This window comes from Emiliania huxleyi, assembly GCF_000372725.1.
Source record: "Emiliania huxleyi CCMP1516 unplaced genomic scaffold EMIHUscaffold_229, whole genome shotgun sequence".
Classification (NCBI taxonomy): Eukaryota; Haptophyta; order Isochrysidales; family Noelaerhabdaceae; genus Emiliania; species Emiliania huxleyi.
Window position 1 is genome coordinate 20,611 of NW_005200342.1, and position 25,011 is coordinate 45,621.

Here is a 25,011-nt window from a genome sequence, read left to right on the forward strand (position 1 = left end):
CGGGCCGCGTCTGGAGCACGAGGGCTCTCTGCCTCGCCAAGAGCGAGCGACCTGAGGGCAAGTGCCTCGGCCTTATCCTGAGCCGGCAGCAGGACGACAAACGGAAGGCCCTCTGCTCGCACGGGATGCAGGGCGCCCAGCACGCCACCCTCACATCGCCGGCGCACGTGCTCAAGGACTTCGACTTCGAGCGGGACTCGAAGACCTTCTCGCGCCTGGCGACCCCTGCGGAGCTGGCGGAGTACAACGCAAAGTTCCCGCTCCATGCTGACCAGAAGGGGAAGGGCGACCAGAAGAAGAGGGCCGGGCAGGGTTTTCGTCAGCCGACGGCGCAGTGAGGGCCTGCGCCGCCGGCTCCCTTCCCCCCTCTCCCTTGCCGATTTCGGCGGCCGGTGCCAACGACGGAGCGGTTGGTACCGGCATCGACGCCTCCAGGCTCCACCTGGCCTCCCCCGCTCCCGAGGGAAGCTCACAAGACACACAGCCAGCGGGCTGCCACACATCCTGAGTGGGCGTACACATCACTCAGGCCACGTCCCCCCTGTCGCCCCCCCCAGCACTCCACGGTGCCAAGAGACAAACAACAGCACAACAACACAGACAGACACAGGAGCGACACTCGAACCCCCCTTACCCGGAAGGGAGCCGTGAACCCTTGTGCAGTGTCTGTGTTATTGCCATGCATGCGTGTGTGCGTCCTCTCCTCCACGCCACCGCTCCGGCCGTGCGTGCCTCGATCGCTGCCACCGCTTCTGCGGATGCAGTCGTTGCCCTGAGCGACTGGACGAGCGGCCGAGGTGCGGCCGGCCTCGTAGCATTTGCATGCGTGCACACGGCGGCCGTGGTCGGCTGCTTTCCAGCGACGATTCTCTTCGAGCTAGCGGCCGGCTTGCTATTCGGCGTCTATCAAGGCGCCGCGGTCGCTTGGTCGGCTAAAGTGCTGGCTGCGACGATCACCTACCTCGTGTCGAGCGGCATCGCTCGCGCGGCTCTCTCCGCTGCCGGCGTGGAGGAGGCGGCAGCTCGTGCCTACGCGGCGCAACCATCGCTCGCAAACCTCGCGCAGAGCGTGGAGCGCGATGGTGCTCGATTCACGCTGCTGGCACGCCTCTCGCCCATCCCCTCCTGGCTCAACAATTATGGCCTCGCCTTGGCCGGCGTGAGCCTCGACGACTACTTTCCGGCGACGGCGCTCGCCACCCTCCCAGCGGTCCTCACCCACGTCTACGCCGGCAGCCTCTTCTCGTCGGCACTCGAAATCGTCGAGCGCGACGGCGCGGCGTCCTTCCCGTCCTTTGCGAGCCTGGTGCTCGGGGCGGCTGGAGCGTTGGGCGGCGGTTTGCTGCTCCGAGAGGTGGCCGCGGCGGCGGCCAGCACGACCGAATCAGGGGGGCGGGGGGAAGGAGGAGGAGGAGGAGATCAGTCGGCCGCCGCTCGGCCGCAGAGAATTTGGCGCCGCAGCGATCCGAGGGCCAGCGTAGTCGGCGACGACGGTCCGCGCATCCTCGACAGCAGCAATTGTACCTCGATGCGCCTCCCGCCCCATTCCTCCCTCATCCCCTCCTGTCCCCGCCCGCCTCGCTGCCCTCCACGCCCGCCTCGCTGGCCCCGATTCCTCCCACGCGAGAGGGCCCCGCAGGCGAGACGGGCGGCGGCACGAGCACACTCGCCGGGTTCGACTCCCCCTTAGATGCTCAACTGCCTGCTCTCATCGGCCAGCTGACACTGCCGCACATCGCGAGTGAGCATACGGCACCACGCTACTCCCTCCCTAGGCTCAACACGGCCATCGTCGGCGGCGGCGCGAGCGGCCTGCTCCTCGCTCACCGACTGCTGGACGCGGGCGCATCCGTCACGCTGCTTGAGGCGCGCGGCGACCCGCGCGACGGCAGGGTGCGTGAGGGGCGCGCCTATGCGCTCGGGCTCGGTCTGCGGGGGCGCGCGGCCATTCGCGCGGTCGATGAGGCGCTGTGGCAAGCGGTCAAGGCGGAGGGGTTTGGCAGCGACCGCTTCACGCTGCACGCGCCCTTCTTTGGCGACGTCGACTTGCGCAAGCCGACGCCGGGGCAGGAGCCGTCCGCCCTAGATGCTCAACTCTACCCACATCTCCCCGCATCTCCCCACATTTCGGGGCAGGAGCCGTCCGTCCTCATCTACCAGTCGGACCTGTGCTCCGCCTTGCTGACCGCACTGGAGGCGCGCCACCGCGCCTCCGGCCGGCTCGACATGCAGTTCCGCGCGCGCGTCGAGAAAGTCGACCCGGAGAGCGGCGAACTGGCCTGGAGACGTCGACCCGGAGAGAGCGAACTGCACGTCGACCCGGAGAGCGGCCAGCTCGCGTACTGGCCCGGCGGCGACGAGGACGGCGGTGGTGGCGGCGGCAACGACGGACGTGGTGACGGAGGCGAGGACGGCGGTGGCGGCGGAGGCGAGGACGGCGGCGGCGGCGGCGGCGGCGGCGCCACGACGACGGGATCGTTCGACCTGATCGCGGGCTGCGACGGCGTGCAGTCCGCCGTGCGCGCCTCTTTCGCCGAGCGGTGCCCGTCCTTCAACGCAGAGCGGGCGACTCTCGGCGGCAGCCTCAAGGTGCTGCGCCTCGAGAGGATGCCCGCGCGGCTGGCGCCCGACGCCGTGCACCTCGTCCCGGGCGCGGGCGGCCTCGCGGCCTTCTTGGAGCCGACCGCGCGCGGCGAGGCGTGCGCCCTCCTCAGCTGGCGCGGCGACACCCTCACCACGACTCTCCCCGACGGCAGCAAGGGCAGTTGGCAGCCAGCGAGCGCGACCGACGCGGACGCGGCGCGGCGCGCTTTGGCGAGCGCGTTGCCGCTCCTCGCGGACGCGCTCAACACGACGGCCATCGGCGAGCAGTTTGTCGCGCAGCGCGTCTCCAAGGCGGCAACGGTCAGGTGCAACTCGTACAGCTTGGGTCGCGCGGCGCTGCTTGGCGATGCGGCGCACTCGACGGGCGGCGCGTCCGGCCAAGGCTGCAACTCGGCGCTGCAGGACGCGATCTCGCTCAGCGATGTGCTGAGCCGCTTCGACGGCGACGTGGCCGCCGCACTGCCCGCCTACTCACGGGAGCGCGTCCCCGAAGGCACCGCGCTCCTCGACCTCTCGACGGGGCCCGGCGCCGACGCGCCGCCCACGCGGAAGTTGCTCTACGCCGCATCGAGCGCGCTCGACTTTCTCCTCTCGCCGCTTGGGCTGCGCGACCCTCCCCTGCAGACCCTCCTCACGACGTCGCTCACGCCGTTCGCCGAGATTCGGCGCAGGCGAGAGGCGGCGTTCGGCCCGTTTCCCTCCTCCGCCGAGTTTGCGGCGCAGATCGAGGAGGTCGCATGCGGTCGCGTGCGAATAGGCTCTTAAGATGTCGCGTGCCGTGTCGAGTGTCGTGCCTCGTGGTGCAACAAACAGAAAACTTACACACACGTCTCACGCGGGGCATCAACACCGCTGCCCGGCGCGTATTAGCAAGCAAAAAGGAGCACACACGACTTACAGTAGCAAGTCCGCACCGCGACTGCCACTCGCCTACCCGTGCCGAGCCGTGGGCGTGGAGCGTGGCCAAACGATAGCTAAAAAGTGATCTCACGAGGTCGCCACCGCCGCCTCCCGCCGCGCCCGCCGCGCCTCGTCTCTCCGCCGGCGCGACTCGGACCCGCCCCGCGCCTGCTGCCGCGACCCGGCGGCCTTGCCCTGCGCCGCGTCGGCGGCAGAGGCCGCCTCGCCACCCGCGGCACCGCCCGCGGCGGCCTCCCTCGCCAGCCGCTTGCGCTTCCCGCCGCGCTGCCTTCCGCCCTCGTACCCTCCCCGGCCGCCGCCGCCGGCGGCGGCGGCGTCGCCCGGCGCGCCTCCCTCGGCCGCCTTGCGCTGCAGCACGCCCATCACGTAAGCCGGGGCGTTCCGTGCGCCGCGCAGGTCGAGGCGCGAGCACTCGCGAAGCGCCGCCTCCGCGACCGCCGCGGGCAGCGCCGCCGCATAGTCCATCAGCCGCTGATCGGCGACGCCCTCGCCGCCGCCGGCGAGTGCCTCGCGGAGCAAGGCGCGGATGCGCGCCGGGTCGACGGGAGCGGCGGGTGTTGCGGGCGCGTGAATCTCCTTTGCGCTGGGCGCTGCGCCGGCGGGAGCGGCCGCAGCCGCCTCGGCTGGTTTTGCGCTGCCGCCGCCGATGGCCGGATCAGGCGCGGCTGGCGTCGCGCTGGCGCCATTCGCCTCCTCCCTGGCCACACAGCGCTTGCAGAGCCCGCGGGTGGCTGCCGGCGGCAGGCGGCGAGAACACCGGCTGCACGCGCCGCTGTCGGAGCGCGCTGTGGGCGGCGGCGGCGACCTCAGCGCGGCTGGAGCGGCCGGCAGCGCAGCAGCCGGCGGCACTGTGGGCGGCGGCGTAGCAGCAGCCAGCGTAGCAGGAATAATCGGTGGCGCTGCAGCCGGCGGCGCTGAGGCCGGCGGCGAAGGGGCGGGTGTGTGGGCGTGGGTTGCCTCGGGAGCAGTCCGCTTGCTGCAGCGCCGGCAGAGCCTCTCAGGGCCGGCGTCGGGCGGCAGGCGGCGCTTGCATCGCACGCAGCCCTCCGCAGGCATCGCGGACCACCGCTCACTCGCCCCCCCCGGGCCGCCCCCCCCCCGGGGGGGGGGGGGGCTCCACTCACAGATCCAGAACGCGCGCCCATCGCGGTTAAAGAATTTTACAACCTAAGAATTTTAGAGGTTATTCCCACTTGCAGTCTAAGCAGTCTGTGAAGTCTTCAGACTGGGTCAGACTGGGTCAGACTGCACCAGACTGCTTCAGACTGCTCAGACTGGGGGAGCACAGTCTGAGTGTGTGTGTGTGTGTGTGTGTGAAAGCGGCTCTTTGAGCAGCACCACCTCGAGGGGCAGACTTGCCGCGCTGAGACCTCGCGTGGCGGCGACTCGGCGACCGGCACGCAGCAGGGCGGGCCCCCATCGAGCGGCGCCTTCTGCATCGCCATCCAGCCGGAGCTGGCTGCCCTCGACGCCGAAAACGAGGCCATAAACAAAATGTGGCGCTACCAGGGTAGGGCTCAAAACACGAGGAATGGGTCGACTATCCGTATTGTCAACGTCGACAACTCGAATCCGATGCCCGAGTGCGATAAAAGTCCTGGCCTCTGCACTTCCGTGGACGAGGTACAGCTTGACGTCAGCACGGCATTGGGCATCTCTCCAAAATCAAGCATCGACATTGTGTATTCTCGTGGTGTGACCGATCAAATCTTCAATTTTCTGCTTAATCAGACTGACGGGCCGCCCGACGTACTTTCCATTTCCTACGGCGTTGACGTGGCTAAATTGACTCACTCGCAGATCAAGAGTTATAATCACGCGGCTGCTGCCCTCACGGCGGCCGGTACGACGATTGTTGTTAGCAGCGGGGACGATGGAGCGCGCGGACTGCTTAAGAACTCCGACATTTGCGAGGCGTTGTCCGTCCAAATTCCAGCCATCCTCGAGAACGTTGTTGCTGTCGGCGCGACCCAGCTTCCCTTCCCACTCGCATCCGGCGGCGGGGGGAAAGAGCAAGCGGCCACCTGCAGCGGCGTCGTCCCCTGCCCGGGCGACGAGGAAGCCGGTGAAAAATCACAAGCCCACCACGAAGCCCCGCCCACTAAGAAACTGCAGCCCGACCTCTAACTCTTTCCTCGCCACTGTGTCTCCACAGGTTGGTCCGGCGGTGGATTCTTTGATCGACATTTTGTGGACGGTGCGTCCTTGCCACCACTCCGCTCGCTAATCTCTCGCCCACCGGCCCACGCCGCGCCCTCGTCCCACGCCGACAGGCGTCAAGTGGCCCGATGGGGACCTCGAGGCTATCCCCAGCGTGCCCGAGTGGCAGAAAGAGGCGATTCAAAACTGGAGCATTAAATATCAGGAGGAGATCAAACTACAGGAGTTCAAAGCATTATCGGAGGTGGAGCAGGTCGTCTACCGCGAATACTTTACCTCGCCGCTTTTTTCTCGACCAGTTCCAAAGGGCCGCTCCCGACGTTGCGATGAGCGGTCTCTTCTTTCCAATCTTCGTCGGCCGTGAATGCACGTCCCAGCGGCATCCAGCATGGCACCTCGGCTTCTGCTCCGCTCTTCGCGGCCATGGTGGCCAATGCCAAGGCAAAGCTGAAGCCGGAGCAACGCCTTGGCTTCATCAACCGGGCTATGTACAATCGCCGCGAGTTGTTCAACGATGTGATGGAAGGCGGCAATTCAAACGGGTTCCAAATCGAGGAGAACTGCGCAGGCGTGAAAGGCGCCCAGTATTGGAGCGCAGTAGAAGGCTGGGACCCGGTGACCGGCCTTGGAAGCATCACTCAGGACAATCTCCAAATCATCATGTCTGGACAACAGCCTTAACCTTTGTTCGGCAAAGTGGTTGACATTTGTCGCCGAAAAATGCCTTTAGTGGCCGATGGGCCCGTCTATAACATTGCCAAGGCTTCCTCCGCCTCTGAGGAGACAGAGTCCGAGTGTCTGATTGTGGCAGTCTAGTCTAGCGTGCGTGCAGCGGTGGCTCGGAGCGTTAGCGCTCTGAGCCACGGCCTGGGCCGGCTCGTTTCCGGCACGGGGCCAGCAGCGCTGTCAGCCTACGTCTCTGGACTGCTCGAGTGTGTAGTTAGTCACTCCCCTGGAATCGGACTGTATTAGTACTGGAATCCGGCCTGTATTGGTGCGCGCTGTTTCTCTGCTTGAATGCCGTTTTGGGTGAGAACGGACGGAGTTGGCAGAGTTAGCTCAGCCAAAATGATCGATCCTCTCATCAAAAAGTTGACTTAGGAAGCCGCAGTCCCCAGCGTCCGAGCGAGTGTCACCGGCGCTCTTATTTTTTTATTATTCGTGGCCACGGCACGATTACTCGTCACTCGCTCGTGGCCGCTATCGAGTAGATATATGGAGTAATGGAGAAGTCTGTCCGCGCCTAAGGATTCTGCCCTTCCTATTCTGCTCTACTACACAAGGATTCTTGCTATTCTACCTCTCACTAGATTCCCCTTCCCAGGTTCCTCTTCTGCTCAGATATTCTGATTCTCTCCCCAGACTCTCCCATCTTGGCCCCGCTTTCAGCTTCCTGATTCTCCATTCTCGTTTCCTCCGCTTCCTTTCCGATTCTCTAGGGCAGCCAGAGCCAATTCCTGATTCTGCTAACCCCTCCCGATTCTCCTGTCTCTCTTCCTATTCTTGATGCTCCATTTGATTCCTGATTCCTGATTCCTGATTTGTCGGATCGCCCACATTTTGACCGGGATTCTGATTCCTGATTCCTGATTCCTGATTCCTGATTCCTGATTCCTCGGAGTTACGCATTTCGGCGGGATCCTATGTTGGCCTGACTCTCCGAACTCCTGAGCCGATATTGCGTGTGCGCGGGGCTTCACACAGCTCACTCAAACTTCGCCCGCGGCAGCATGCTCAGGCGCGGGTCTCTCTGGCGCTCCAGCCTCACGTCAGCGCACTCAGCGCTTAGGCCTCGGTCCGGCGTCCGCAAAGGCGCAGTGTGTGGTGCGGGCTCTGCCCGCCCCCCCGAGGAGAGGGGGGGGGGGCGCTCCCGCGCGGGGGGGAGCCGAGCGAAGCTCGGCTCGGGTTCAAACTAACCCTCCCCCTTTTCCCTTTTTCTAAAACTGCTCGCCGCGAGCGGCTCGCTTCTAAAACGAGCTCGCCGCGGCTGTCGCCGCGTCTCGCCTGTCTAGGCGTCGTGATGCGTGTGTGCTTTTGAGCTGGGCGTATAAGAAGAAGAAATTGAAGCACTCCTCCCATTGACTTAGTACGAGCACCGAGACACGAGACAGCAGCCTACCCGTTCTACACCCACACCGCCGCGGAGCTGCCTAGCTGGCGGGTGCATTCACAGCGAGCCCGCGGGCTTGGAGACCCAATCAGACAGCACTCCCCACAGCAAAAGAGCAGACGTGCCGCTGTGAGCATCGCTGAGCAGCACCAACGACCGCTTGCGGGGTCGCCGCAGGCCGGCGCCAAGCTGCATCTGACGCCGGCATGCCGTTCAAACCCCGGGACCAAGCGCCCGCGGGAATGGGAGGCCGCCTGCCCAGAATTAAGATCGGCCGCGCACTGCTCTGGCTCCACCATGCCACCGCCCATGAGATCTCTGACGCACGTGTGATGAGCCGCCGTTCAAAAAAAAGTGACTGTACTGTGCGGAGCGCGGAGCGCACTTCGATGGCAAAGTGGGTGGCGCGGAGGATACGGCGCGTACACATGAGCGTGATTGGTTGAGTGAGCATGCCCAGATGGCCGGCCGGCCGGGCTACCGCCCCTCGAGGGGCAAAAACAGGAATCAGGAAACGAGAGTCCGGCCGGGTTGCCAAGAAATCGGCGGGCAGCGCAAAATCGCTTTCCGGCATCCGGAGGCAGAAACCGCAATCGCGCGACAGAATCTGATAAGGCGAGAATCGGACGGACAGAATCAGATCGATTAGGCAGAAACGGAAGCTGGGTGAGGAATCCTGCCCGGAGGCTGAGTGCGTGGAAAGGGGACGGGCAGAATCAGATCGAGTAGGCAGAACCGGAAAAGGAGAGTGAGAATCAGAAGAAACGGACACGAATCCCTCTCGAGCCTCCGCATACAGAATCCTGTCTTGGGTGGCAGAATCGCTAGTGCAGAATCCTCAGGCGTGGACAGGGTTCTCCAAGACTGGATATATGACACTCGAGCGCAATGCCACCCGGGGGGGGGGGGGGGGGTGCCCGCAGCAGCAAAGGCGGGTAGGGCGGTGCCGTCGGGCGCCACTTGGACGATGCACCTGGATGGGAAGGCTGTATTCTGTGTGTTAGCTCGCAGGCCAACAACGCAGTGTAGTTTGTGTACTTGCTACCATAAGTCTGTATTCTGTGTGTTAGCTCGCAGGCCAACAACGCAGTGTAGTTTGTGTACTTGCTACCATAAGTCTGTATTCTGTGTGTTAGCTCGCAGGCCAACAACGCAGTGTAGTTTGTGTACTTGCTACCATAAGTCTGTATTCTGTGTGTTAGCTCGCAGGCCAACAGCGCAGTGTAGTTTGTGTACTTGCTACCCCCACCCTGCTTCCCATCTAGGACGATGCACTGCACGCGCGACACGAACGAGGAGGGCCGCATCATGTTCCAGCGGCTGAGGACGGTCTCGTCGCCGACGTTGACCTGCAGGGCGGAGGGCGGCGGCGTGCTCGCCGCGAGAGGCCACGGAGGGCGGGAGGGGAGGCTGCGCACGATGTAGGGCAGCTCCGTGTAGTCCTCGCGCTCACGCCCGTAGATGTGCTTGTCGTGACCGACGACGCCCTGCGCGCCGTACAGCAGGACGCGAGGCCCTGCCTGCTGCCCGCCGTAGCCCTGCTGTGCGTAGCCCTGCTGCTGCGGCTGCTGCCCGTAGCCCTGCTGCTCAAAGTAGCCGCCCTGCTGCTGGTACTGCATCGTCGAGCTGCTCCGTGCCCGTGTCACCGACTTGATCGGCGGTGGCACGGCTGCCTTCGATGTCACTGCCGCCGCGACGGAGAACAGGGCATGCGCAAACACACACATGGTGGCTCTCGCGCCGCTCGGAGCTGCTGTTACCTCCGGTCCACACGGCTCTCTCACCGCTACAAAGAAGGCACCTTGATTTTCTTTTTTCCAGCTACCCCGAACCGGGGGCCGCCATTCTGGCCGGGCATGAGCCGGGAGGAGACGGGAGAGACAACTCAGCATCCTGCTCCGCCGCCGCCGATGCCGGGCCGTGGCACCCCGGTGGAAGAGGAGGACCCGTCGGGCGGCGCGCTATCCGGCATCCCTCTCATCAGGAGGGGTCGGGCTCTCTCCGGCGACACGGGTCTGAAACACCTGCGTCGGCTTCCGGAGAGCGCCATCGCGCCCGTGCAGGCGCCGCCGACGGACGAGGCGGTGCTCGAGCGCGTCTCCGCCGTGCTGCGCCGGCACCCCTCGTTTGCGCGCCAGATTGTCAAGCACCTCAAGACGGCCGGGCCTTCGCCGCCGACCACGCCTCCGACCACGCCTCCGGGCGGGGGCTCGCCGTCGCCGTTCAAGGTGCTGGAGCGGCGCGCGTGGTTCTCGTCGCCCCTCTCCGCCTCCCGCTCCAGCGGCGGCGCGACGACGCCCGCAGCCGCCTCTGCGACCGGAAGCGGCTCCGCCTCGATTGGCAAGACGGGCCGGTCGACGAGCGCGGTGGAGGGCGCGCCGTCGACGCGGGGGTGGAGGCCAGTGTGGCGCCGCTCCTTTTACGTCGTGACCACCCTCTCCCTCGTCGCGCTCTCGCGCCAGGTCTACACGGAGCGGCGGAAGCGACTCGAGTACGAGACGCTCAAGGCGCGCAGCCGGACGTTTGGGCAGGCCGTGCGCTCGGCGCTGACGATGCAGACGGGCCTCATCGTCGTCAACCTCGTGCTGGCGGCGCGCGGCGTGCAGATCTGGAGGCTGATCCACAACCTGCAGGTCATCGAGTGGGTCCAGCGGCTTGCGCCCGCGATGCCGGTGACGACGCGGGTGGTCGACGGCGTCAAGTGGGCGACGCCGCGCCCGAGATATGGGGAGATATGGGGAGATATGGGGAGATATGGGGAGATACGGTGGTCGACGGCGTCAAGTGGGCCACGCTGCGCCATATCTCCCTCATATCTCCCCCTTGTCTCCCCCATGTCTCCCCCATATCTCCCCCATATCTCCCCCATATCTCCCCCCTATCTCGCGTAGGTGGGCCACGCTGCCCGTGCGGCGCGCGATGCGCATCCGCACGCTACCCGGCAAGCCGATCGCCGCGCTGCGAGCAAACCTGGCGGCGCAGCGGGCGGCGCGGGAAGCGGTGCGCCTCGAGCTGCTCAAGCAGGCAGAGGCTGCGGCGGCGCGCAAGCGGTGGAGCCTGCTGTACCCGCTCTCGCCGATGCTCGCGCCTCCGGTTCGCACCGCGCAGCGGCACGCGCGGTACGTCTGTGAACAGCGTCTCTTCACACCTCTGGCTGTGAACAGGTTCGCATCGCGCAGCGGCACGCGCGGTACGTCTCCCGGCAGGTGGAGGGCGCATCTCCCCACATCTCCCCACATCTCCCCACATCTCCCCTCCTCTCCCCTCCTCTCCCCTCCTCTCCCCTCCTCTCCCCTCCTCTCCCCTCCTCTCCCCCTGATCTCCCCCATATCTCCCCATACCTCGGCCTGTGGTGCCTCGAGGCGCAGATCTCCCCACATCTCCCCCTGATCTCCCCCAGATCTCCCGGCAGGTGGAGGGCACCTCGCGCTACGTCTACCGGCATGCCGGCTGGCTGCGCGACGGCGCGGGCGCCGCCGCCGCCGATGCGCAGCGGGCGTTTTGGGCGCCGCGAGCGTCGTCGCTCCAGTCGCGCGACGTTGCGTCGGCGGGCGCAAAGTTGGCGGCGGCGGCGGCGGCGGCGGGCGAGGCGGTGGCGAGCTGAGCCTCCGTCTCCCTCTCCCTCCTTTCCTCGCGCGGGCTCTCCCCCCCCCCCCCCCTTCCCTCCCTCCCTCTCCTCTCTTCTCTTCGTTCCCTCTCTCTCTCTCCTCTCCCCTCTCTCCTCCTTCCGATCTCTTATTTGGCGGGCTTGCTGGGAGCACGAGGCCGCGCAGCGCCGAGGCGGCTGCAGAGACGGCGACAGCCCGAGAGCTTCCTCGCGAGTTTCCTCGTCCCTCGTAGCCGTTCAAGCCTCTCGGCCATTTCTCCCGCGCACGGGTCTCGGTGTCGCTTCGCGACGCGGGTAGACGAGGCCGGTGCCGGGTCGCGCTCTCAGGGCTGCCGCTCTCACTCGCTCACGCCCAGCCTCCCGGCGGCTCGAGAGGGCCACCCTGAAAATGTGTTCGACGTTGTTCTTGTTCCTTAGTTCCTTTTTGGGCTTTTCTTGTATTTACATGTGTCCCACCGTATACTCTTCGACGCGAGGGTTGCCCCCCCTTGCCCCACCACCTCGTGTGTGTGGAGAAGTCGTTTACCTTTTACCTTACCTTTTAGAGCCGTACCTTACAGTACGTATACTCTTCGACGTTCGACGAGGAGAGCAGCAGGTGTGTATACGCGGGGTGTGGAGCGCTCTCCAGCGAGTAGACAAGTGTTGCCATCAACAGAGTAGAAGAATTCTTAAGATACAAGCCTCTCTCACAGCACACTGGCACGACAAGGGCGCAGACTGGCGCGGACTGGCACACACACAGGCTCACCACCGGAGCCGCCTAAGCGACTCCGTTAAGAACGGCAATGCACTCCGCACCATGCACAATGCCGCTCTCCCCGCACGCTAGCTCGTTCACCGTCTGCCACGCCACGGCGGTGTGGAGGACGACAGACAAGCGCTGCATCTGCAGCCCGTGCCAGTTCTTGGTGGTCCATGTGACCTCGTCCAGGTGCTGAGCGTGCGAAAGTTTGTTGCTCAGCTGGTTCGCCGCCTCCCTCAGGGTGCTGCGAACCTCCTTTCCAAAGCCTCCGAAAGCCTCAAAATCAAACAAACGTAGATCGCAATCCTGCTGCCGCGCAAAGGGGTAATCGCCAGGCTGCTCCTCCCCGAAAGGCAAGTATTAGCCACATGAAACCGAGACCCCTCCCCACCACCCCAATCCCCCCACCCCCTTGCTCCCCTCCCCCCCTCGGGAGGGCCGAACTGAGGCGCCCGTGGGGACCCCGCAATTCCCTTCCCCTCTCGGAGGGGGCCGGACGAGGCGTACCCCGAGGGCCCCGCTCTTTCCCTCGCATAGCGGCCACTCTTCGGATCGCTGGTCGAGCAACCCGGGGGATGCCCCGCGCGCCTGACCCAGGCGCGAGAAACGAATCTGCGAGGCGTGGCCGCACATGCGGCCCGATGGGGAGGAACGGGGCGAGCCCACTCCAACCCACCCGCGCTAGGTCTCGGGGGACGAAGGGGTCACACCCGACGACCTCGGGAACTAGCCGGGGCAGTCGGAGAAGGGGCAACTCCGTGCACTGACGGTCGGCCGTCAGAAAACACGCCTCCGTGGCTCGGGTTACACCAATCCTCGCTACCCAACGCGGCCAAAGGATATCCACCTCGAGAACCTCGAGAAACAGCGTTCACAGAAACAGCGCTCCGAGCATTTGTCTGTTGTCGCTTGCCCGCCACGCTGCCCACGCCTTGCTCGCCGCTCGCCGGCCTGTCCTTCCCGTACTCGCCTGCAGCGTCAACAGACAAATGCTCGGAGCGATCGACGAGGACGAGGAAGAGGAGTTCTCCGACCCCGTCTCCAAGGAGTGCTCCGACCTCGCGGCGTCCAGCGGTCCGAAAAGCCAGCCAGCAGCGACGAGCCACACAATTCTCGTCGTCGACAACTCTGGCTCGATGAAGCTGCGAGACGTCGCCAATGGCAGCAGCGAGCTGCTGCAGCGGTGCAAAGCGCTCGTCAGCTCGCTCAGCAAGGACCTGTTCGCCGAACAGGCACTGCTCAGCGCCGGAGCGTGCACCGATCTCGTCTCGTGTGTGCGAATGGAGGACGGGCAGACGCGCCTGCTCTGTGAGCTGCTGCCGCTCAACCAGGCGCGCGTGTCGCTCCTGGCGCGCAACGCGCCTGGGTCGTCGCTCTTGTGTGCGCCGCGGGGTGAGGGGTTCTACGCTCCCGCGCTAGCAGAGGCGGTGCGGCTGGCAGAGCTGGGCGCCAGCGTCCTCGACCCGACAGCTTGCACGACGGTGCTCTTCTTTTCCGACGGCCGGCCGAGCGACAAGCCGTGCGACATCCCGGGCGCTGGGGCCTGGGTCTGCGCGCGCTGCACTTGGAGGAACGCTGCAGACGAGCTGCAGTGCGTCAGCTGCGCCTCATCTCGCCTCGACGAGTACGGCGGCGACCACGAGCGGTGGCAGCGGACCCGCCTCTTGCCTCATCTCGCCGCACAGCTAGAGGAGCTGTGCGCGCTGCTCGACTATGACAAGCGGCGGCTGCAGTGGCACTCGATCGGGCTCGGAAAGGAGGAGGAGTTTGTCGTGCTGCGCAGCATGACCGAGGCCCTGCCGCGCGACATTGGCCACTTCAACTGCTGCACGCTCGACGCGCGGTCGCTCGCCCGCGGCGTCTCGAGCGTCTCTTCGTCGCTGACGCAGTCGCGCCTAGCCTCCTCGACTACCAAGTACCGCCGCCCGTTGCGCGCCGTCTTTCTGAACCAGTTCGAGGGCCGCTTCACGCGATACCCTCGCGCTAAGATCTACAAGGCGCCGCCACCGGGCGAGTTTGGGGCGCCGAACGAGCTCTTGGGCGAGGCAGACATCGATATTGCGGACGGCGCCTTTGGCCACGGTGGCGAGCGAAATGTTTTTGCGATGCGCTTCGTGACGCGAACGACGTTCACCAAGGTCACAGCCGACTCGCGTGGACGCCAGCAGCGCGACGTGGAGTTCGAGGCCAAGCCCGGCGAGCAGTGGGTGGTGAAGGAGGACAAGCACGCGCGCGTGAACGACAGCTTTGAGATCGAGACGCACGACAAGAGCCTCGTGTGCCAGGTGACCGCCGGCAACCTCGCACAAAACTTCAACGCGGCGACCGCGCAGCTCGGCGGCGACATCCCGAGGCTGAAATACCTCGAGGCCTTTCTCATCACGACCGAGATCCCGAGCAAGCGTATCCTCTTCACGGAGAGGCGGCTCGAGGCCGACTTCCAAAAGTGGAACACGAACAACGGGATCGTGCTGCGCGCCGAGCGGCCTCTCGGCTCTGGCGATGGCAGCTCTGACGAGGGCCGGATCCGGACGGAGCACGTGCCGCAGGCCTTCTCGCATTGGACGCTGGCCGACAATGAGAACGGGGTCGACTACGAGGACAGCGACGGACGAGCGCGGCGCGGGCGGCTGCTCGTGTGCGACATCCAGGGCTGCTACGCAGCTACACGGCGCGAGCTCGTGTTGAACGATCCCGTCATACACTCGCAGTCGGGCGAGATCGAGGCCAATATGTTCGGCCTGACTGACCACGGTTCGCGCGGGATCATGCTCTTCATGAAGTCCCACGTCTGCAACCCGCTCTGCGCTGCGCTCGGACTGCCCCCAAACACGCTCTTCGAGGAGGAGAAGACGGCTGCTTTCGCCCGCTCCTCGCGCGAGACGTCAGAGCTTACCGTCCTCGCCTCCGAGCACTGCGCGAAGCGGGGTCGCGAGCGAGGCATCCCGAAGCGGCAGATGCAGGCGGCGAAGAAGCATGGAGAAAAGGTCGTGCAGGCCGACGGGCGGCTGAAGGCAAAGCTGCCGGACTACGCAGGGCAGGGCCCGGTCGCCTACGTGTCTGACGCGTCCGAACGGGTCGGCGTCACCGCGTTTCGACCTGGAGTGCCCGACCTGAGCAGCAGCAGCAGCGGCGGCGACGGTGGGAGCGCGCCTTTCTCTTCCCCGCCGCCGCCAGGGCCGCCGGTCGCAGCGGCGGTGGAACCGCGCCGAGCCTTTTCGCCGGTGCAGGGCTCGATCCCCTCGCGGCTCGACGCGCTGGAGGAGCATGCGTTTGACAGCGGCGGCGGCGACCGTCGTGTCGAGGCGCGTGGCATCGCGTCGCGGCTGGCAGCGCTCGAGGCAGCTTTGTCGCCTGGCGGCGACAGCGAAGGCGGCGGCGGCGGCGTTCTCCCGCAGGTGGAGCGCTTGGAACGCCTCGCCGTGGCTGGATGCCATGCGCCGCAGGAGATGATGTCGCCGCAGCTGCTCAGAGATGCCGCCATCTTGGGCATTGGGGCGCCTGCAGGTGCTGAAGGCGGTGCGGAGCCGATCGAGGCCACAGCACCGCTCGACGATGCCGCCGACAGTGCAGGCCCCAGTTCTCGCAGGATGGAGGCGGATGCGCTGAGCGGTGCAGACGTGGCAGTCTCTGCTCGCGGCGAGCAGGCCGAGCAGGCCGGAGGAGGCGAGTGGTTGGTTGAGCGGGGAAAGACTCGTCCGAGCAAGCCCAGCCCAGCGGCTTCGCCTGCGCCTCGATTCACAATCAAGCGACATGAGGGCGGTCGCAGCCGCTTGTCCGTGATGACAGCCGCTCTCTTCGAGGAAGAGGACGCGAGCGAGGAGGAGGAGGTGGAGGAGGGGCCGGTAGTGGGTGGAGGGCAGGGCGGGGCCTCGTCCTCGGATGCCGCGGGGCCAAGCACTGCGGCGGACAAGAAGGAGAGGAGGGTCCGCAAGAAGGAGCAGCGAAGGAAGAAGGAGGCAGAGGAGGCGGCGGTACTCGCTGAGCACTTCCAGAAGGCCGAGGACGAGGCCAAGAGCAAGCTGGAAGCGGTGGCGGGCGCCGTGGGCTCGGTGGCGGGCGCTGTGGGCTCGGTGGCGGGCGCAGCGCTGATGGGCACAGCACTAGGCACAGCAGCGTTTGGAATTGGCGCTCATAGCCTGGCATCCGGTGTGTTGGCCGCGCCGGGAGAGGGTGCACGGCTGTTTGGGGCCCAACTGCGCCGACGGGAAGCGGAGAACGAGCGCAAGAAGGAGCTTGAGGAGCGGCGAGCCAAGCGGGAGAGGAAGAAGCTGCTGGAGAAGAAGAGGATCGAGCGCGCCGGGGACAGGCGCGAGGAGATCCGCTGAAGCTGCTCGAGAGATATGATGGTACTGTGTACGTACATTGGATAGCGTGCGTTACGTTCTACACGGTCGCTTAGCCTGGGGGGCACTCATCTCGTAAAAATAAGGCATTCTTCACCACGACAGAGGTGTCTGAGTTTGACCTTTTCAGATCGCTCTCACCCCGCCTGCCGCTGATACCGCCCTAACCCCGCTGTCCGCGTCCGCCCGCCGCCGAGGCCCGAGGCCGAGGCCGAGGCAACTGAGCAGAGACGAGAGAGCCCACACCGCCTCCCCGAGCATGAGCGCCACCGCCCCCGCCGCCGCCCCCACCGCGCCCACCGCGCCCGCCACCGCCGTGCCAACGGCGGTAACCGCTCCCGCCACGGCCGCAAACGTAGGCGCCAGCAACGAGTCGAACACCCACGTCGCCACCGCCGCCGCCGCCGCGAGCGCCACCAGCGCTGCGGAGAGGGCGGCGGAGAGGGCCGCCTGCACGAGTGTCACGACCGGCGAGAGCGCCGCGGCGACGTGGCGCATGCGAAAGGAGACCGCGCTCACAAAAGCGGAGACGAGCGGCGCCGCCGCGTCGAAAATCATGCTCAGCGCGGAGCAGAACGCGGAAATCGCGTGGCCGAGCAAACGGCAGCAAGCCGCGACGAGCCGTAGCAGCGCGTCGCCCGCAGAGGCGAACGCGCGCTGCGTCGCCGCCGCGCACCCTCCGAGCAAGTGCGACGCGAGCCGCGCGCAAGCCTCGAGGGGGAGCCAGACGGCCTCGGTAACCAGCGCGTCGAGCGCCACGGCGCCGCGGCAAGCGCCGCGGGCGCCGACGCACACGGCGTGGCTCGCGTGCACGCCGAGCGCCTGCTCCCAAACGACCTCGGGGTGATCTTGGGCAAGTTTGGGCGATCTCGGCTCGCGTGCACGCCGCGCCGCGGTGCCGTCGCGGAGCGCGCGCGCCGCGGGCGAGGCGAGGCGGAGGGCGGCGGCGGCGGCGGCGACGAGCGGGGCGGCGGCGACGCGGACGGCACGCGAGAGGGGGAGGCAGCAGCGGTCGACCAGCGCGTAGACGCAGCGCTTGCAGTGCGTGGCGACCCACTCGACGGCGGACACCCAGCCGGCGTGCACCGCGCGGCAGGCGGCGAGCAGCACCGATCCGGCCAGCCGCGCCGCCGCGGGCAGGACGCGCCAAAGCAGCAACAGCGCGAGGGCGAGCGGGAGGGCGAGCGGGACGCAAGCTAGCTTGAGGACGACCTACAATGCAGTTGAGACAAGGCTCAAGCAGGGCTCCTCCAGAGGCGCGACCGCGCTCGACGACGGACCTCGATCGGGGGGCCGCTGAGGAAGGAGGAGCAGGAGGCGCGCGCCTCTGCGCAGTCGCAAAGCGACGACGCCACCGCTCTCGCCGACGCACCCCGCTCGGCGCCAAAGCAGTCGCAGAGGGAAGTGGGCGGCTCCGGCTGGCCGAGCAGCGCACGCACCTCCGCAGGTGACAGCGAGGCGCGCTCCGCGCGGTAGCTCGACTCGTCGGCCAACCAAGCGCCGCCGCGGCGGGGGGCGGGGCCGCCTCCCGCAGCCGCGGAGGCACGCGCGAGGCGAGGCCCCGCAGCAGCGCGAGCAGCCTGTCGCGGCGCGCCTCGAGGGTGGCTCCGCCGCCGCCGCCGTCGCCGCCGCCGCCGGCCGCGTCGGGCAGCAGCGTGAGCGAGACCGTCCCTTGCCGAGACCATACCCACCCGGACCCGCGCACCTCCACCAGCAGGCCGGGAGGGGACGCCGCCGGAGCGGGCGAGATCGACGAGACGGACTCCAGGCCGACGGCCGCGAGGAAGGCGCCGCCTCCGCTGTCGTCGCCATCCTGGCCGCTACCTCCGCCGCCTCCGCCGCCGCCTCCGCCCTCCTCCTCGTCGCCAAGGTGCTCAAACACGAGAGCCGCCCGCTCAGCGTCAACCACCAGCCTCTCGCCAGAGAGGGCCGACCCGCCCCACGAGCTCCAGCCGCCAGTCTCGCGCCGCGCCACCCGCGTGCCGCCCGCGACAAGCTCCTTGAGCAGCGTGCGCTCCTCCGGCGAGAGCAGCGCGCCGACCCCGCCGGGCGAAGGCGCCGACCGCGCCGCCGCAACACGCCCTGCCCCGTGCCGGGCGCCGCGCCGCCCTTGCCGCCCGGCCTCGCCTCGGCCGCGACCTCGGCAGGAGCGGCGGCGGCGGCGGCGCGGAGGGCGGCGAGCCACTCCCCCGGTGGCCGAGCCCTGCCCCAGCCGAGTGCGGGCCGGAGCTCGGCCGGCTCTCCCCTGCCGCACTGCGCCACCGCGAGCACGTAGCGCGGCACGACGCGCTCGGTGCGGTGCAGCACGAACTCGGGCGCGCGCAGCCCGCCCGCCGACGCCGACGCGGCGACCGAGTCGAACCCCTTCGCCTCGAGGTCCTTCTCTGGGTCGAGGTCTGCGGACGAGTCGCGGGCGTGTCGCGGGGCTGCTGGGCGGCCGGACCGAGTCGCAAGAGGTGTGCGCTGCTGGGCGGCTGGGCCGCGGGTGTGGAAGGCGCGCGTCTCGGAAGGCGCGCGGCGGGCGAGGGAGGTGGGCAGCGTCTCGGAGGTGTCGCGGACCGGTGCGGGCGCGGCGAGTGTGGAGCGGTCGGCCGAGCTCGACCTCGCAGGCGAGATCGATTGGTTAGTTCGTGACCGAGTGTTAGTAGTGTTGACGGGCGCTGCGCTCGTAAAGCCGTAGAGAGCCGTACCGTACGTACGACCTCGCAGAAGAGGATGTGCCGCCTTCCGCGCAGCCCCAACTCAGCAATCTCTCACAGCATCCACACCCCTTCAAACTGTGCACACACTGCGGCGGCCGCCCGCGGGCGCAACACGTGCACACATTTTTTACGGAGCTACGCACACATCCGGGGGCCACGCCCACGGGCGACCCGCACCACACCCGACACCGACGGCGACGCCGGCGCCGGTCACGGACAGCACAATTTTAAGGCGCTAGCGCAGACACGAGCGAGCACAGGGCAGAACCGGCTCGAACCGGGGAGCCGGAGCAGAAAGATCTGCGTCTCGAGTATGAATGATCCGCATCGGTGGGCGCAGAACCGAGTGGACCAGTACACCGATAAAGACGTCTGGCCATGCCCGCCATCAGAACTGCCTGCCGCCCACCAGCCGCGAGAGGAGCTCGAGCGCCTGCTCGGGCGCGGTCTCCGGCACCTCGTGCCGGCCGCCCTTGACGGTGGCAAAGGTGAAGTTGTTCGCGGCGTACCGCGTGGCGTACCCCGCCACCTGCGTGCCGTTCTTGTAGCGCCACGGGTGCCACGGCGCCGCCTCTGCGTACCCCATGCCCGCGGTCCACGCCTCCGCGTCCGTGTGCGGCACGCACGCGTCCCAGTCTCCGTTGTAGACGAGCACGCGCAGCCGCTTGACCAGGGCCGGGTACGTGTCTCGAGGCAGGTTCTTGCGCGTGGACGTGTACCTGATCTGGTTGCCGCACGTCGACCACGGGATGGGCTGCTTCACGACGTGCGCCGCCAAAATCACGGCCGGCTGGTTCAAGTACGCTGAGCCCGCGGCCGAGTCGATGCAGGCGTCCGGCCCGCGCAGCCGCGTGCGGCCCGAGAAGAGCTTGCCGCTGCCGCCGCCGAGGAAACCGCCCCCCGCGTACGGTATCTTTTGCGTGGACGGCAACCGGACTGCGTCGGCGCTGCTGTTTCCAACGGCGCCATTGGAAACAGCACCCCCGCTGGAGATGCACTGCCCGTAGACGTTGTACAGGTTCACGTGGCCGACCGCCTCGCCCATCTGGTCGAGCAGCCTCGAGCACGGCGCGGAGGGCTCCGACGCTCCAAAGTCGCACGCGGCACGGACCTGCGTCTTGAGGCGCGGCGAGACGAAGCCCGTGCCGAGCAGATACTGCGTGTCGTAGATCCAGCGCTGCCCGCCGCACACGCCAACCTCTGTGCCCGAGCAGCCGTTCCCGACGGCGATGCCTTCGAGCGCGGCGCCCTTCCACCTTCCCTTGTCCACGAGCGCAAGCACCGCTTCGGCGAGGGTCGGCACGTACACGCCGGCGTACGACTCGCCCGTGATGAACATCGAGGCGCTCCGGAAGCGAGGGAACGCCTCGAAGAAGGCCTGCAGCGCACTTGCGCTGTCCGCCGCCGTTTGGTCGTCGTCCGTCCGGTAGTCGGAGCACGGCCGAGCGCTGCCCGCGCTGCACGCGGGGTCGGTGCTGTACGAGAAGCCGACGCCTAAAGGCAAGGCAACATCTCCACAGAGCTTCCTTTCAAGTGCAGGGCCGCGTGCGCGTGGGTGCCTGCTGGCGCCTCCAGGTACAGCATGTTGGCGACCTTGGACCACGCGTGCTCGAATCGGATGAGCTTGGTGGGATCCTCGGGACTCGTCCGGAACGGCCTGGGCATCCGAGGTAGCGTCAGCAGGCAGGGAGTACGCGGAAGTGTGAGCGAGCGGCGCACCCATGCTCGTAGATGAAGCCGTCCAAGCTTGAGCAGCCAGGCCCACCGTTCAGCCACAGCACAAGAGGCGCCGACTCTGGGCGGGCCTCGGCCTCGACCAGCCAGTAATGCAGCTTCTTGTGCTCGCCGACGCTAAGATAGCCAGAGAACTGGCGGGAAGGGAGCGCGCCATACCAGCCTGGGAGGGCCTTGACTTCGTCGCCAGCGGGAGAGAAGCCGTAGACGGACAGCAGGAGCAGCGACATTTGGTCCCGTCGCACGACACCGGGTACGGGACTGGCACTGCAAAGGCGACGGCTTCCGTCGCCCTCAGATGCCGTCCTCCTCACAGAAGGCGTCGTGGGAATGGTGGCTCTCGAGGTTCTCGAGGTGGATATCCTTTGGCCGCGTTGGGTAGCGAGGATTGGTGTAACCCGAGCCACGGAGGCGTGTTTTCTGACGGCCGACCGTCAGTGCACGGAGTTGCCACTTCTCCGACTGCCCCGGCTAGTTCCCGAGTTTCGCGGGAGTGACCCCATGCGTCACCGTGGTGCTCGCCGAGACCCGAGAGGACCATCCCCATCATCCTCCGACTCCATCCCCTCCCCCTCCCCTCGCTCCCGCCGCGCCCCCCGCCGGCGCCCGTCGCGGGACTTCCTGCCCCCCCGCCAGCGCCGCGGGCCGGGCCGCTCCGCAACTCCTCCACTTCTCCGACTGCCCCGGCTAGTTCCCGAGTTTCGCGGGAGTGACCCCATGCGTCAAACCCGAGACCTAGCGCGGGTGGGTTGGAGGGGGCTCGCCCCGTTCCTCCCCATCGGGCCGCATGAGCGGCCACGCCTCGCAGATTCGTTTTCGCGCCTGGGTCAGGCGCGCGGGGCATCCCCCGGGTCGCTCGACCAGCGATCCGAAGAGTGGCCGCTATGCGAAGGAAAGAGTGGGGCCCTCGGGGTACGCCTCGTCCGGCCCCCTCCGAGGGGGAAGGGAATTGCGGGGTCCCCACGGGCGCCTCAGTTCGGCCCTCCCGAGGGGGGGAGGGGAGCGTGGGGGGATTGGGGTGGTGGGGAGGGGTCTCGGTTTCATTTGGCTAAAACTTGCCTTTCGGGGAGGGGCCTCAGGAAAGGCGAGTCCAGCTCAACCCTACGTCTTCCCCTCCTCCCCAGAGGCAGCGAGTAGGCAGCGAGAGGAGGTCTCGAGCGCCTATATGAAGGTATGTGAGATGGTGATGGGAATGGCGAATGGGTGGTCGGTCGGTCGGTCGGTCGGGCGGGCGGGCGGGCGGGCGGGCAAGCGGGGAGAGGCGGGCGGGCGGGGCGGGGCGGGCGGGCGGGGTGATCGACACTCCAAGGGGCTGGACGAATCCCCGCGAGGACGCAAGTCCACCAAACCCGGCCATTCCAACGGCCAGGCCGCTCGCTTAAGGCTGATTGGCTAGACGAGCGGGGGCCTACCTCCAACGGGGAAGTCTGACGAACGGGGGAGCTCTGATATCGCCGTACTCACCCCGCGGGACGCTGGTGAGGTGACGGTGGGAGGGCGCCCCCCAGACAGCCCCCCTCCCGACGGGGACGCCACCACCCTCGCCCAGGGATCTACAATGCTGTCTTAAGGTCCGACAGGTTCGGCACCGGGCACCGCCTCGGTATACAAAATGCGCCTGCGGGCGGACCCTTACAGATCACAGATCACTACCGCGCCGCACTGTTGGCGGCTACCGCCACCCCGCCCGGCATGGCAGTGCCGAGCCACACGTCGCCGGGCGGCGGCCTCACCCGCAACCCCCCCCCCCCCTTCTCCCCCTCCCTGGTCCCTGTAATCATGAGACAACCTCGAGCAGCTCCACCTGGAAGATGAGGGTGGCCTTCGGCGGGATGGCGGGCGGGGAGCCGCGCTCGCCGTACGCTATGTCGGACGGGATGGTCAGCTTGGCCTTGCCGCCCGGCTTCATCAGCTGGAGTCCCTCTGTCCACCCTGCGGGAGAGAGGGGGAGAGAGGAGGAGAGAGGGGGAGGGAGAGGGGGAGATGTGGGGGGATGTGGGGAGACGTGGAGGCTCGCTCTCCACCTGCGACACGGAGCTGTGAGAGTAGTTGCGCTGAATGCGGGTCGCCTTACGCTCGCCCGAGTACACGGGTCTGCCTTCCGCATCTGGGCCTCGAGATGGGGGGAGATCTGGGGAGATGTCCCGCATCTACGCCTCGAGATGGGGGGAGATCTGGGGGGAGATGAGATGGGGGGGAGATGGGGAGAGGCACCCCACCCCGCATCTAGGCTACCCGGACCCGCGATGACGCCACTGAGCGGAAACTCGATGGGCTCGCCGCGCCTGTTGGGCCATTCGTCACTCCTCCGCGTCGATGGGGCGCCGCAGGCCGAGCCATATCTCCCCATATCTCCCCGTATCTCCCCGTATCTCCCACATCTCTCCAGGCCGAGCTGCAGGCTATCCGCGCCGGTAGCTGGAGTCAAAGATGGAGCCGTCGACGAGCTGGCCCTCGTAGTGCACCTTGACGGTGCTCTCGCGCGTCGGCGCGTCCCCCTTACCCTCGCTCAGCGTCTGCACCACCAGTCCGGACGCAGTCTGCACCGCGCCCTCCTCCTTTGCGGCGGCGGCGAGCGTCTCGGCGCCCTTGGCCGCCATAGCCTCGGCGACTTTTGCCTGCTTCTCGCCAAGGAGCGTCATCGCCTTTGGCACGTACTCGGACAGCGGCACCTGCGGCTCGTCGCCGAGAAGGCACTCGCGGATGCCGGCGAGCACCGAGTCAATCTCGGCCGGCTCGCAAGCGGCAAAGTCGCTGAGCTGCCTGCGATGCGGAGCCGGCGGTGCGCGGTGGACGAGGAGCGCTTTGCGATGGTCGGGCACGCGGTGCGCATCGCTATGAGGAGTGGGCTGCAGTGCCACCGTCCAACGTTGAAGCCGATCGAGTAAAAGGCCTTGTCCGTGTCCGTCTCGAGCGATGCGCGGACGCCAGAGGAGCGGCGGACAGCGGTCCGCGCCGTCGACATGCTGGGCGTGAGGAGCAGCGCCGTGGAGGCGACAACGCGCGTGGAGAGGAGGGAGAGCATATATATGGCCTTGCTTGTACAAACGCGTGGGTGAAGAGAGAAAAAAAATCTTTTTCGCGGACACACGATTCCAGAAATGGTTGTGTCCCCGCTCCTCGCTCGCCCGGGCGGAGGGCATGGCCGCGGAGGAGGCGAGTACACGCTGCCAGGCCTTCCGCAGACAGCCTCTTGGGCAGACTGAGGGTCGGCTTTGCGTGGCGTGGCCCGTACGCTGCGCTGCGCAAAGCTGCGTATGCGGAGGGAGCATCCTGTGCTTCCACCGGGAAGTGCGCACCTCCTGCAGCTGGTGGAAGGCCGTGCCGCCGCTCGCCTGCTCCGTGGACAGGGCAGGGAGGCGGCGCTGCAGCGCCGCAGCGTCCGCTGCGCGCCGGTGCAGCACTCTGCTGCCTGGTGGGCAGCATGCTGGTGCTGTGCGCGGTGTTTTCGAGGCTGCAGTGGCGCTGCACCGCAAGCCACGGCGAGTGGCACGCAGCATGCGCGGCGCCGCGCTTGGCCCGGACAGCGCCAGAGAGTGCCCTCGATGGGCCAGCCTGCGCGGCGCGAGCGCCGCACAAGCTGACGCATCGTCTGCCATTCTCTGGTCGACGGCGGTCAATCTCACGATTGTCGATCAAAACCGGCGGGCTTTGTGACGCCGTTTACGCAATCGTTTTTGGCTTCGCTTTCTCTTTTGCTTGTTTTATTTTGTTTTTTCTTTTGCGAAGCGACGGAGGGGGGGGGGCGGGCGGGCGCTAACTATGGGCAACTACATGTCGAAGGTTCGAGGACGACTACTCGCCGCCTGGGTCGTTCGGGGCGCGCGGCTCCGTCGAGGACCGGGCGCGCCCCTTACCCGGCGCGGCGTAGGTCCCACTCTGACGTATAGAGGGGAGGCACGGACACCGGCCCAATTCATCAATTCCACTCATCTTCTGGTGCCTAGCCCCGTGCAGCGGCGGTCCGGCAGGCTGCCCCCAAGGCCCCCCGGGCCGCTGCGGGTTTTGGAGTTATGCTTTGGCACAGCTTCGGCGATGGCGGCCCCTCTCTGGGGCTTGCATAGGCGGGGAGTCTCCCCCGC

At 67.1% G+C, this 25,011-nt stretch overlaps 6 protein-coding genes across 6 annotated transcripts; 3 read left to right on the forward strand and 3 right to left on the reverse strand.

Annotated features, from left to right (window-relative positions):
* Positions 1 to 679: 679 nt before the first annotated feature.
* EMIHUDRAFT_236002 (hypothetical protein) lies at positions 680 to 3,369 on the forward strand (the record flags this gene model as incomplete). Its single annotated transcript, XM_005779661.1, has 5 exons — positions 680 to 1,520; positions 1,640 to 1,673; positions 1,776 to 2,040; positions 2,137 to 2,313; positions 2,512 to 3,369. 5 exons carry the CDS (start codon positions 680 to 682, stop codon positions 3,367 to 3,369), a joined length of 2,175 nt encoding a protein of 724 aa, XP_005779718.1.
* A 1,650-nt stretch (positions 3,370 to 5,019) lies between these two features.
* EMIHUDRAFT_236003 (Hypothetical protein) lies at positions 5,020 to 6,366 on the forward strand (the record flags this gene model as incomplete). Its single annotated transcript, XM_005779662.1, has 4 exons — positions 5,020 to 5,590; positions 5,681 to 5,722; positions 5,799 to 5,938; positions 6,073 to 6,366. 4 exons carry the CDS (start codon positions 5,020 to 5,022, stop codon positions 6,364 to 6,366), a joined length of 1,047 nt encoding a protein of 348 aa, XP_005779719.1.
* Positions 6,367 to 9,633: 3,267 nt separating this feature from the next.
* On the forward strand, positions 9,634 to 11,869 carry EMIHUDRAFT_457205 (hypothetical protein; the record flags this gene model as incomplete). The annotated part of the gene is made up of 3 exons (XM_005779663.1): positions 9,634 to 10,496; positions 10,687 to 10,920; positions 11,198 to 11,869. Coding segments are annotated over 3 exons (1,535 nt in total), but the record flags the coding sequence as incomplete, so codon positions are not given.
* Positions 11,870 to 16,526: 4,657 nt separating this feature from the next.
* Positions 16,527 to 19,319, reverse strand: EMIHUDRAFT_236009 (hypothetical protein; the record flags this gene model as incomplete). Its single annotated transcript, XM_005779664.1, has 7 exons — positions 16,527 to 16,550; positions 16,962 to 17,315; positions 17,511 to 17,705; positions 17,774 to 17,932; positions 18,376 to 18,510; positions 18,756 to 18,889; positions 19,310 to 19,319. The coding sequence occupies 7 exons, from the start codon at positions 19,317 to 19,319 to the stop codon at positions 16,527 to 16,529; spliced, it is 1,011 nt and encodes a 336-aa protein (XP_005779721.1).
* Positions 19,320 to 19,583: 264 nt separating this feature from the next.
* Positions 19,584 to 21,159, reverse strand: EMIHUDRAFT_73387 (hypothetical protein; the record flags this gene model as incomplete). The annotated part of the gene is made up of 4 exons (XM_005779665.1): positions 19,584 to 20,306; positions 20,394 to 20,643; positions 20,706 to 20,852; positions 20,915 to 21,159. 4 exons carry the CDS (start codon positions 21,157 to 21,159, stop codon positions 19,584 to 19,586), a joined length of 1,365 nt encoding a protein of 454 aa, XP_005779722.1.
* Positions 21,160 to 22,668: 1,509 nt separating this feature from the next.
* Positions 22,669 to 23,979, reverse strand: EMIHUDRAFT_457206 (FKBP-type peptidyl-prolyl cis-trans isomerase). The gene is made up of 4 exons (XM_005779666.1): positions 23,791 to 23,979; positions 23,342 to 23,692; positions 23,171 to 23,214; positions 22,669 to 22,861 (listed from the first exon to the last, which is right to left on the reverse strand). Exons 1-4 carry the CDS (start codon positions 23,952 to 23,954, stop codon positions 22,707 to 22,709), a joined length of 714 nt encoding a protein of 237 aa, XP_005779723.1. The 5' UTR covers positions 23,955 to 23,979; the 3' UTR covers positions 22,669 to 22,706.
* Between the last annotated feature and the right edge of the window lie 1,032 nt (positions 23,980 to 25,011).

Coding starts and splice junctions, on each gene's coding strand:
- EMIHUDRAFT_457206 (XM_005779666.1), bottom strand. CDS start 23,954: ATGCTCTCCCTCCTCTCCACGCGCGTTGTCGCCTCCACGGCGCTGCTC. Junction 23,693..23,790: donor ATCGGCTTCAACGTTGGACG/GTGGCACTGCAG, acceptor TCCGCATCGCAG/GCAGCTCAGCGACTTTGCCG. Junction 23,215..23,341: donor ATCTTTGACTCCAGCTACCG/GCGCGGATAGCC, acceptor ATGGCCCAACAG/GCGCGGCGAGCCCATCGAGT.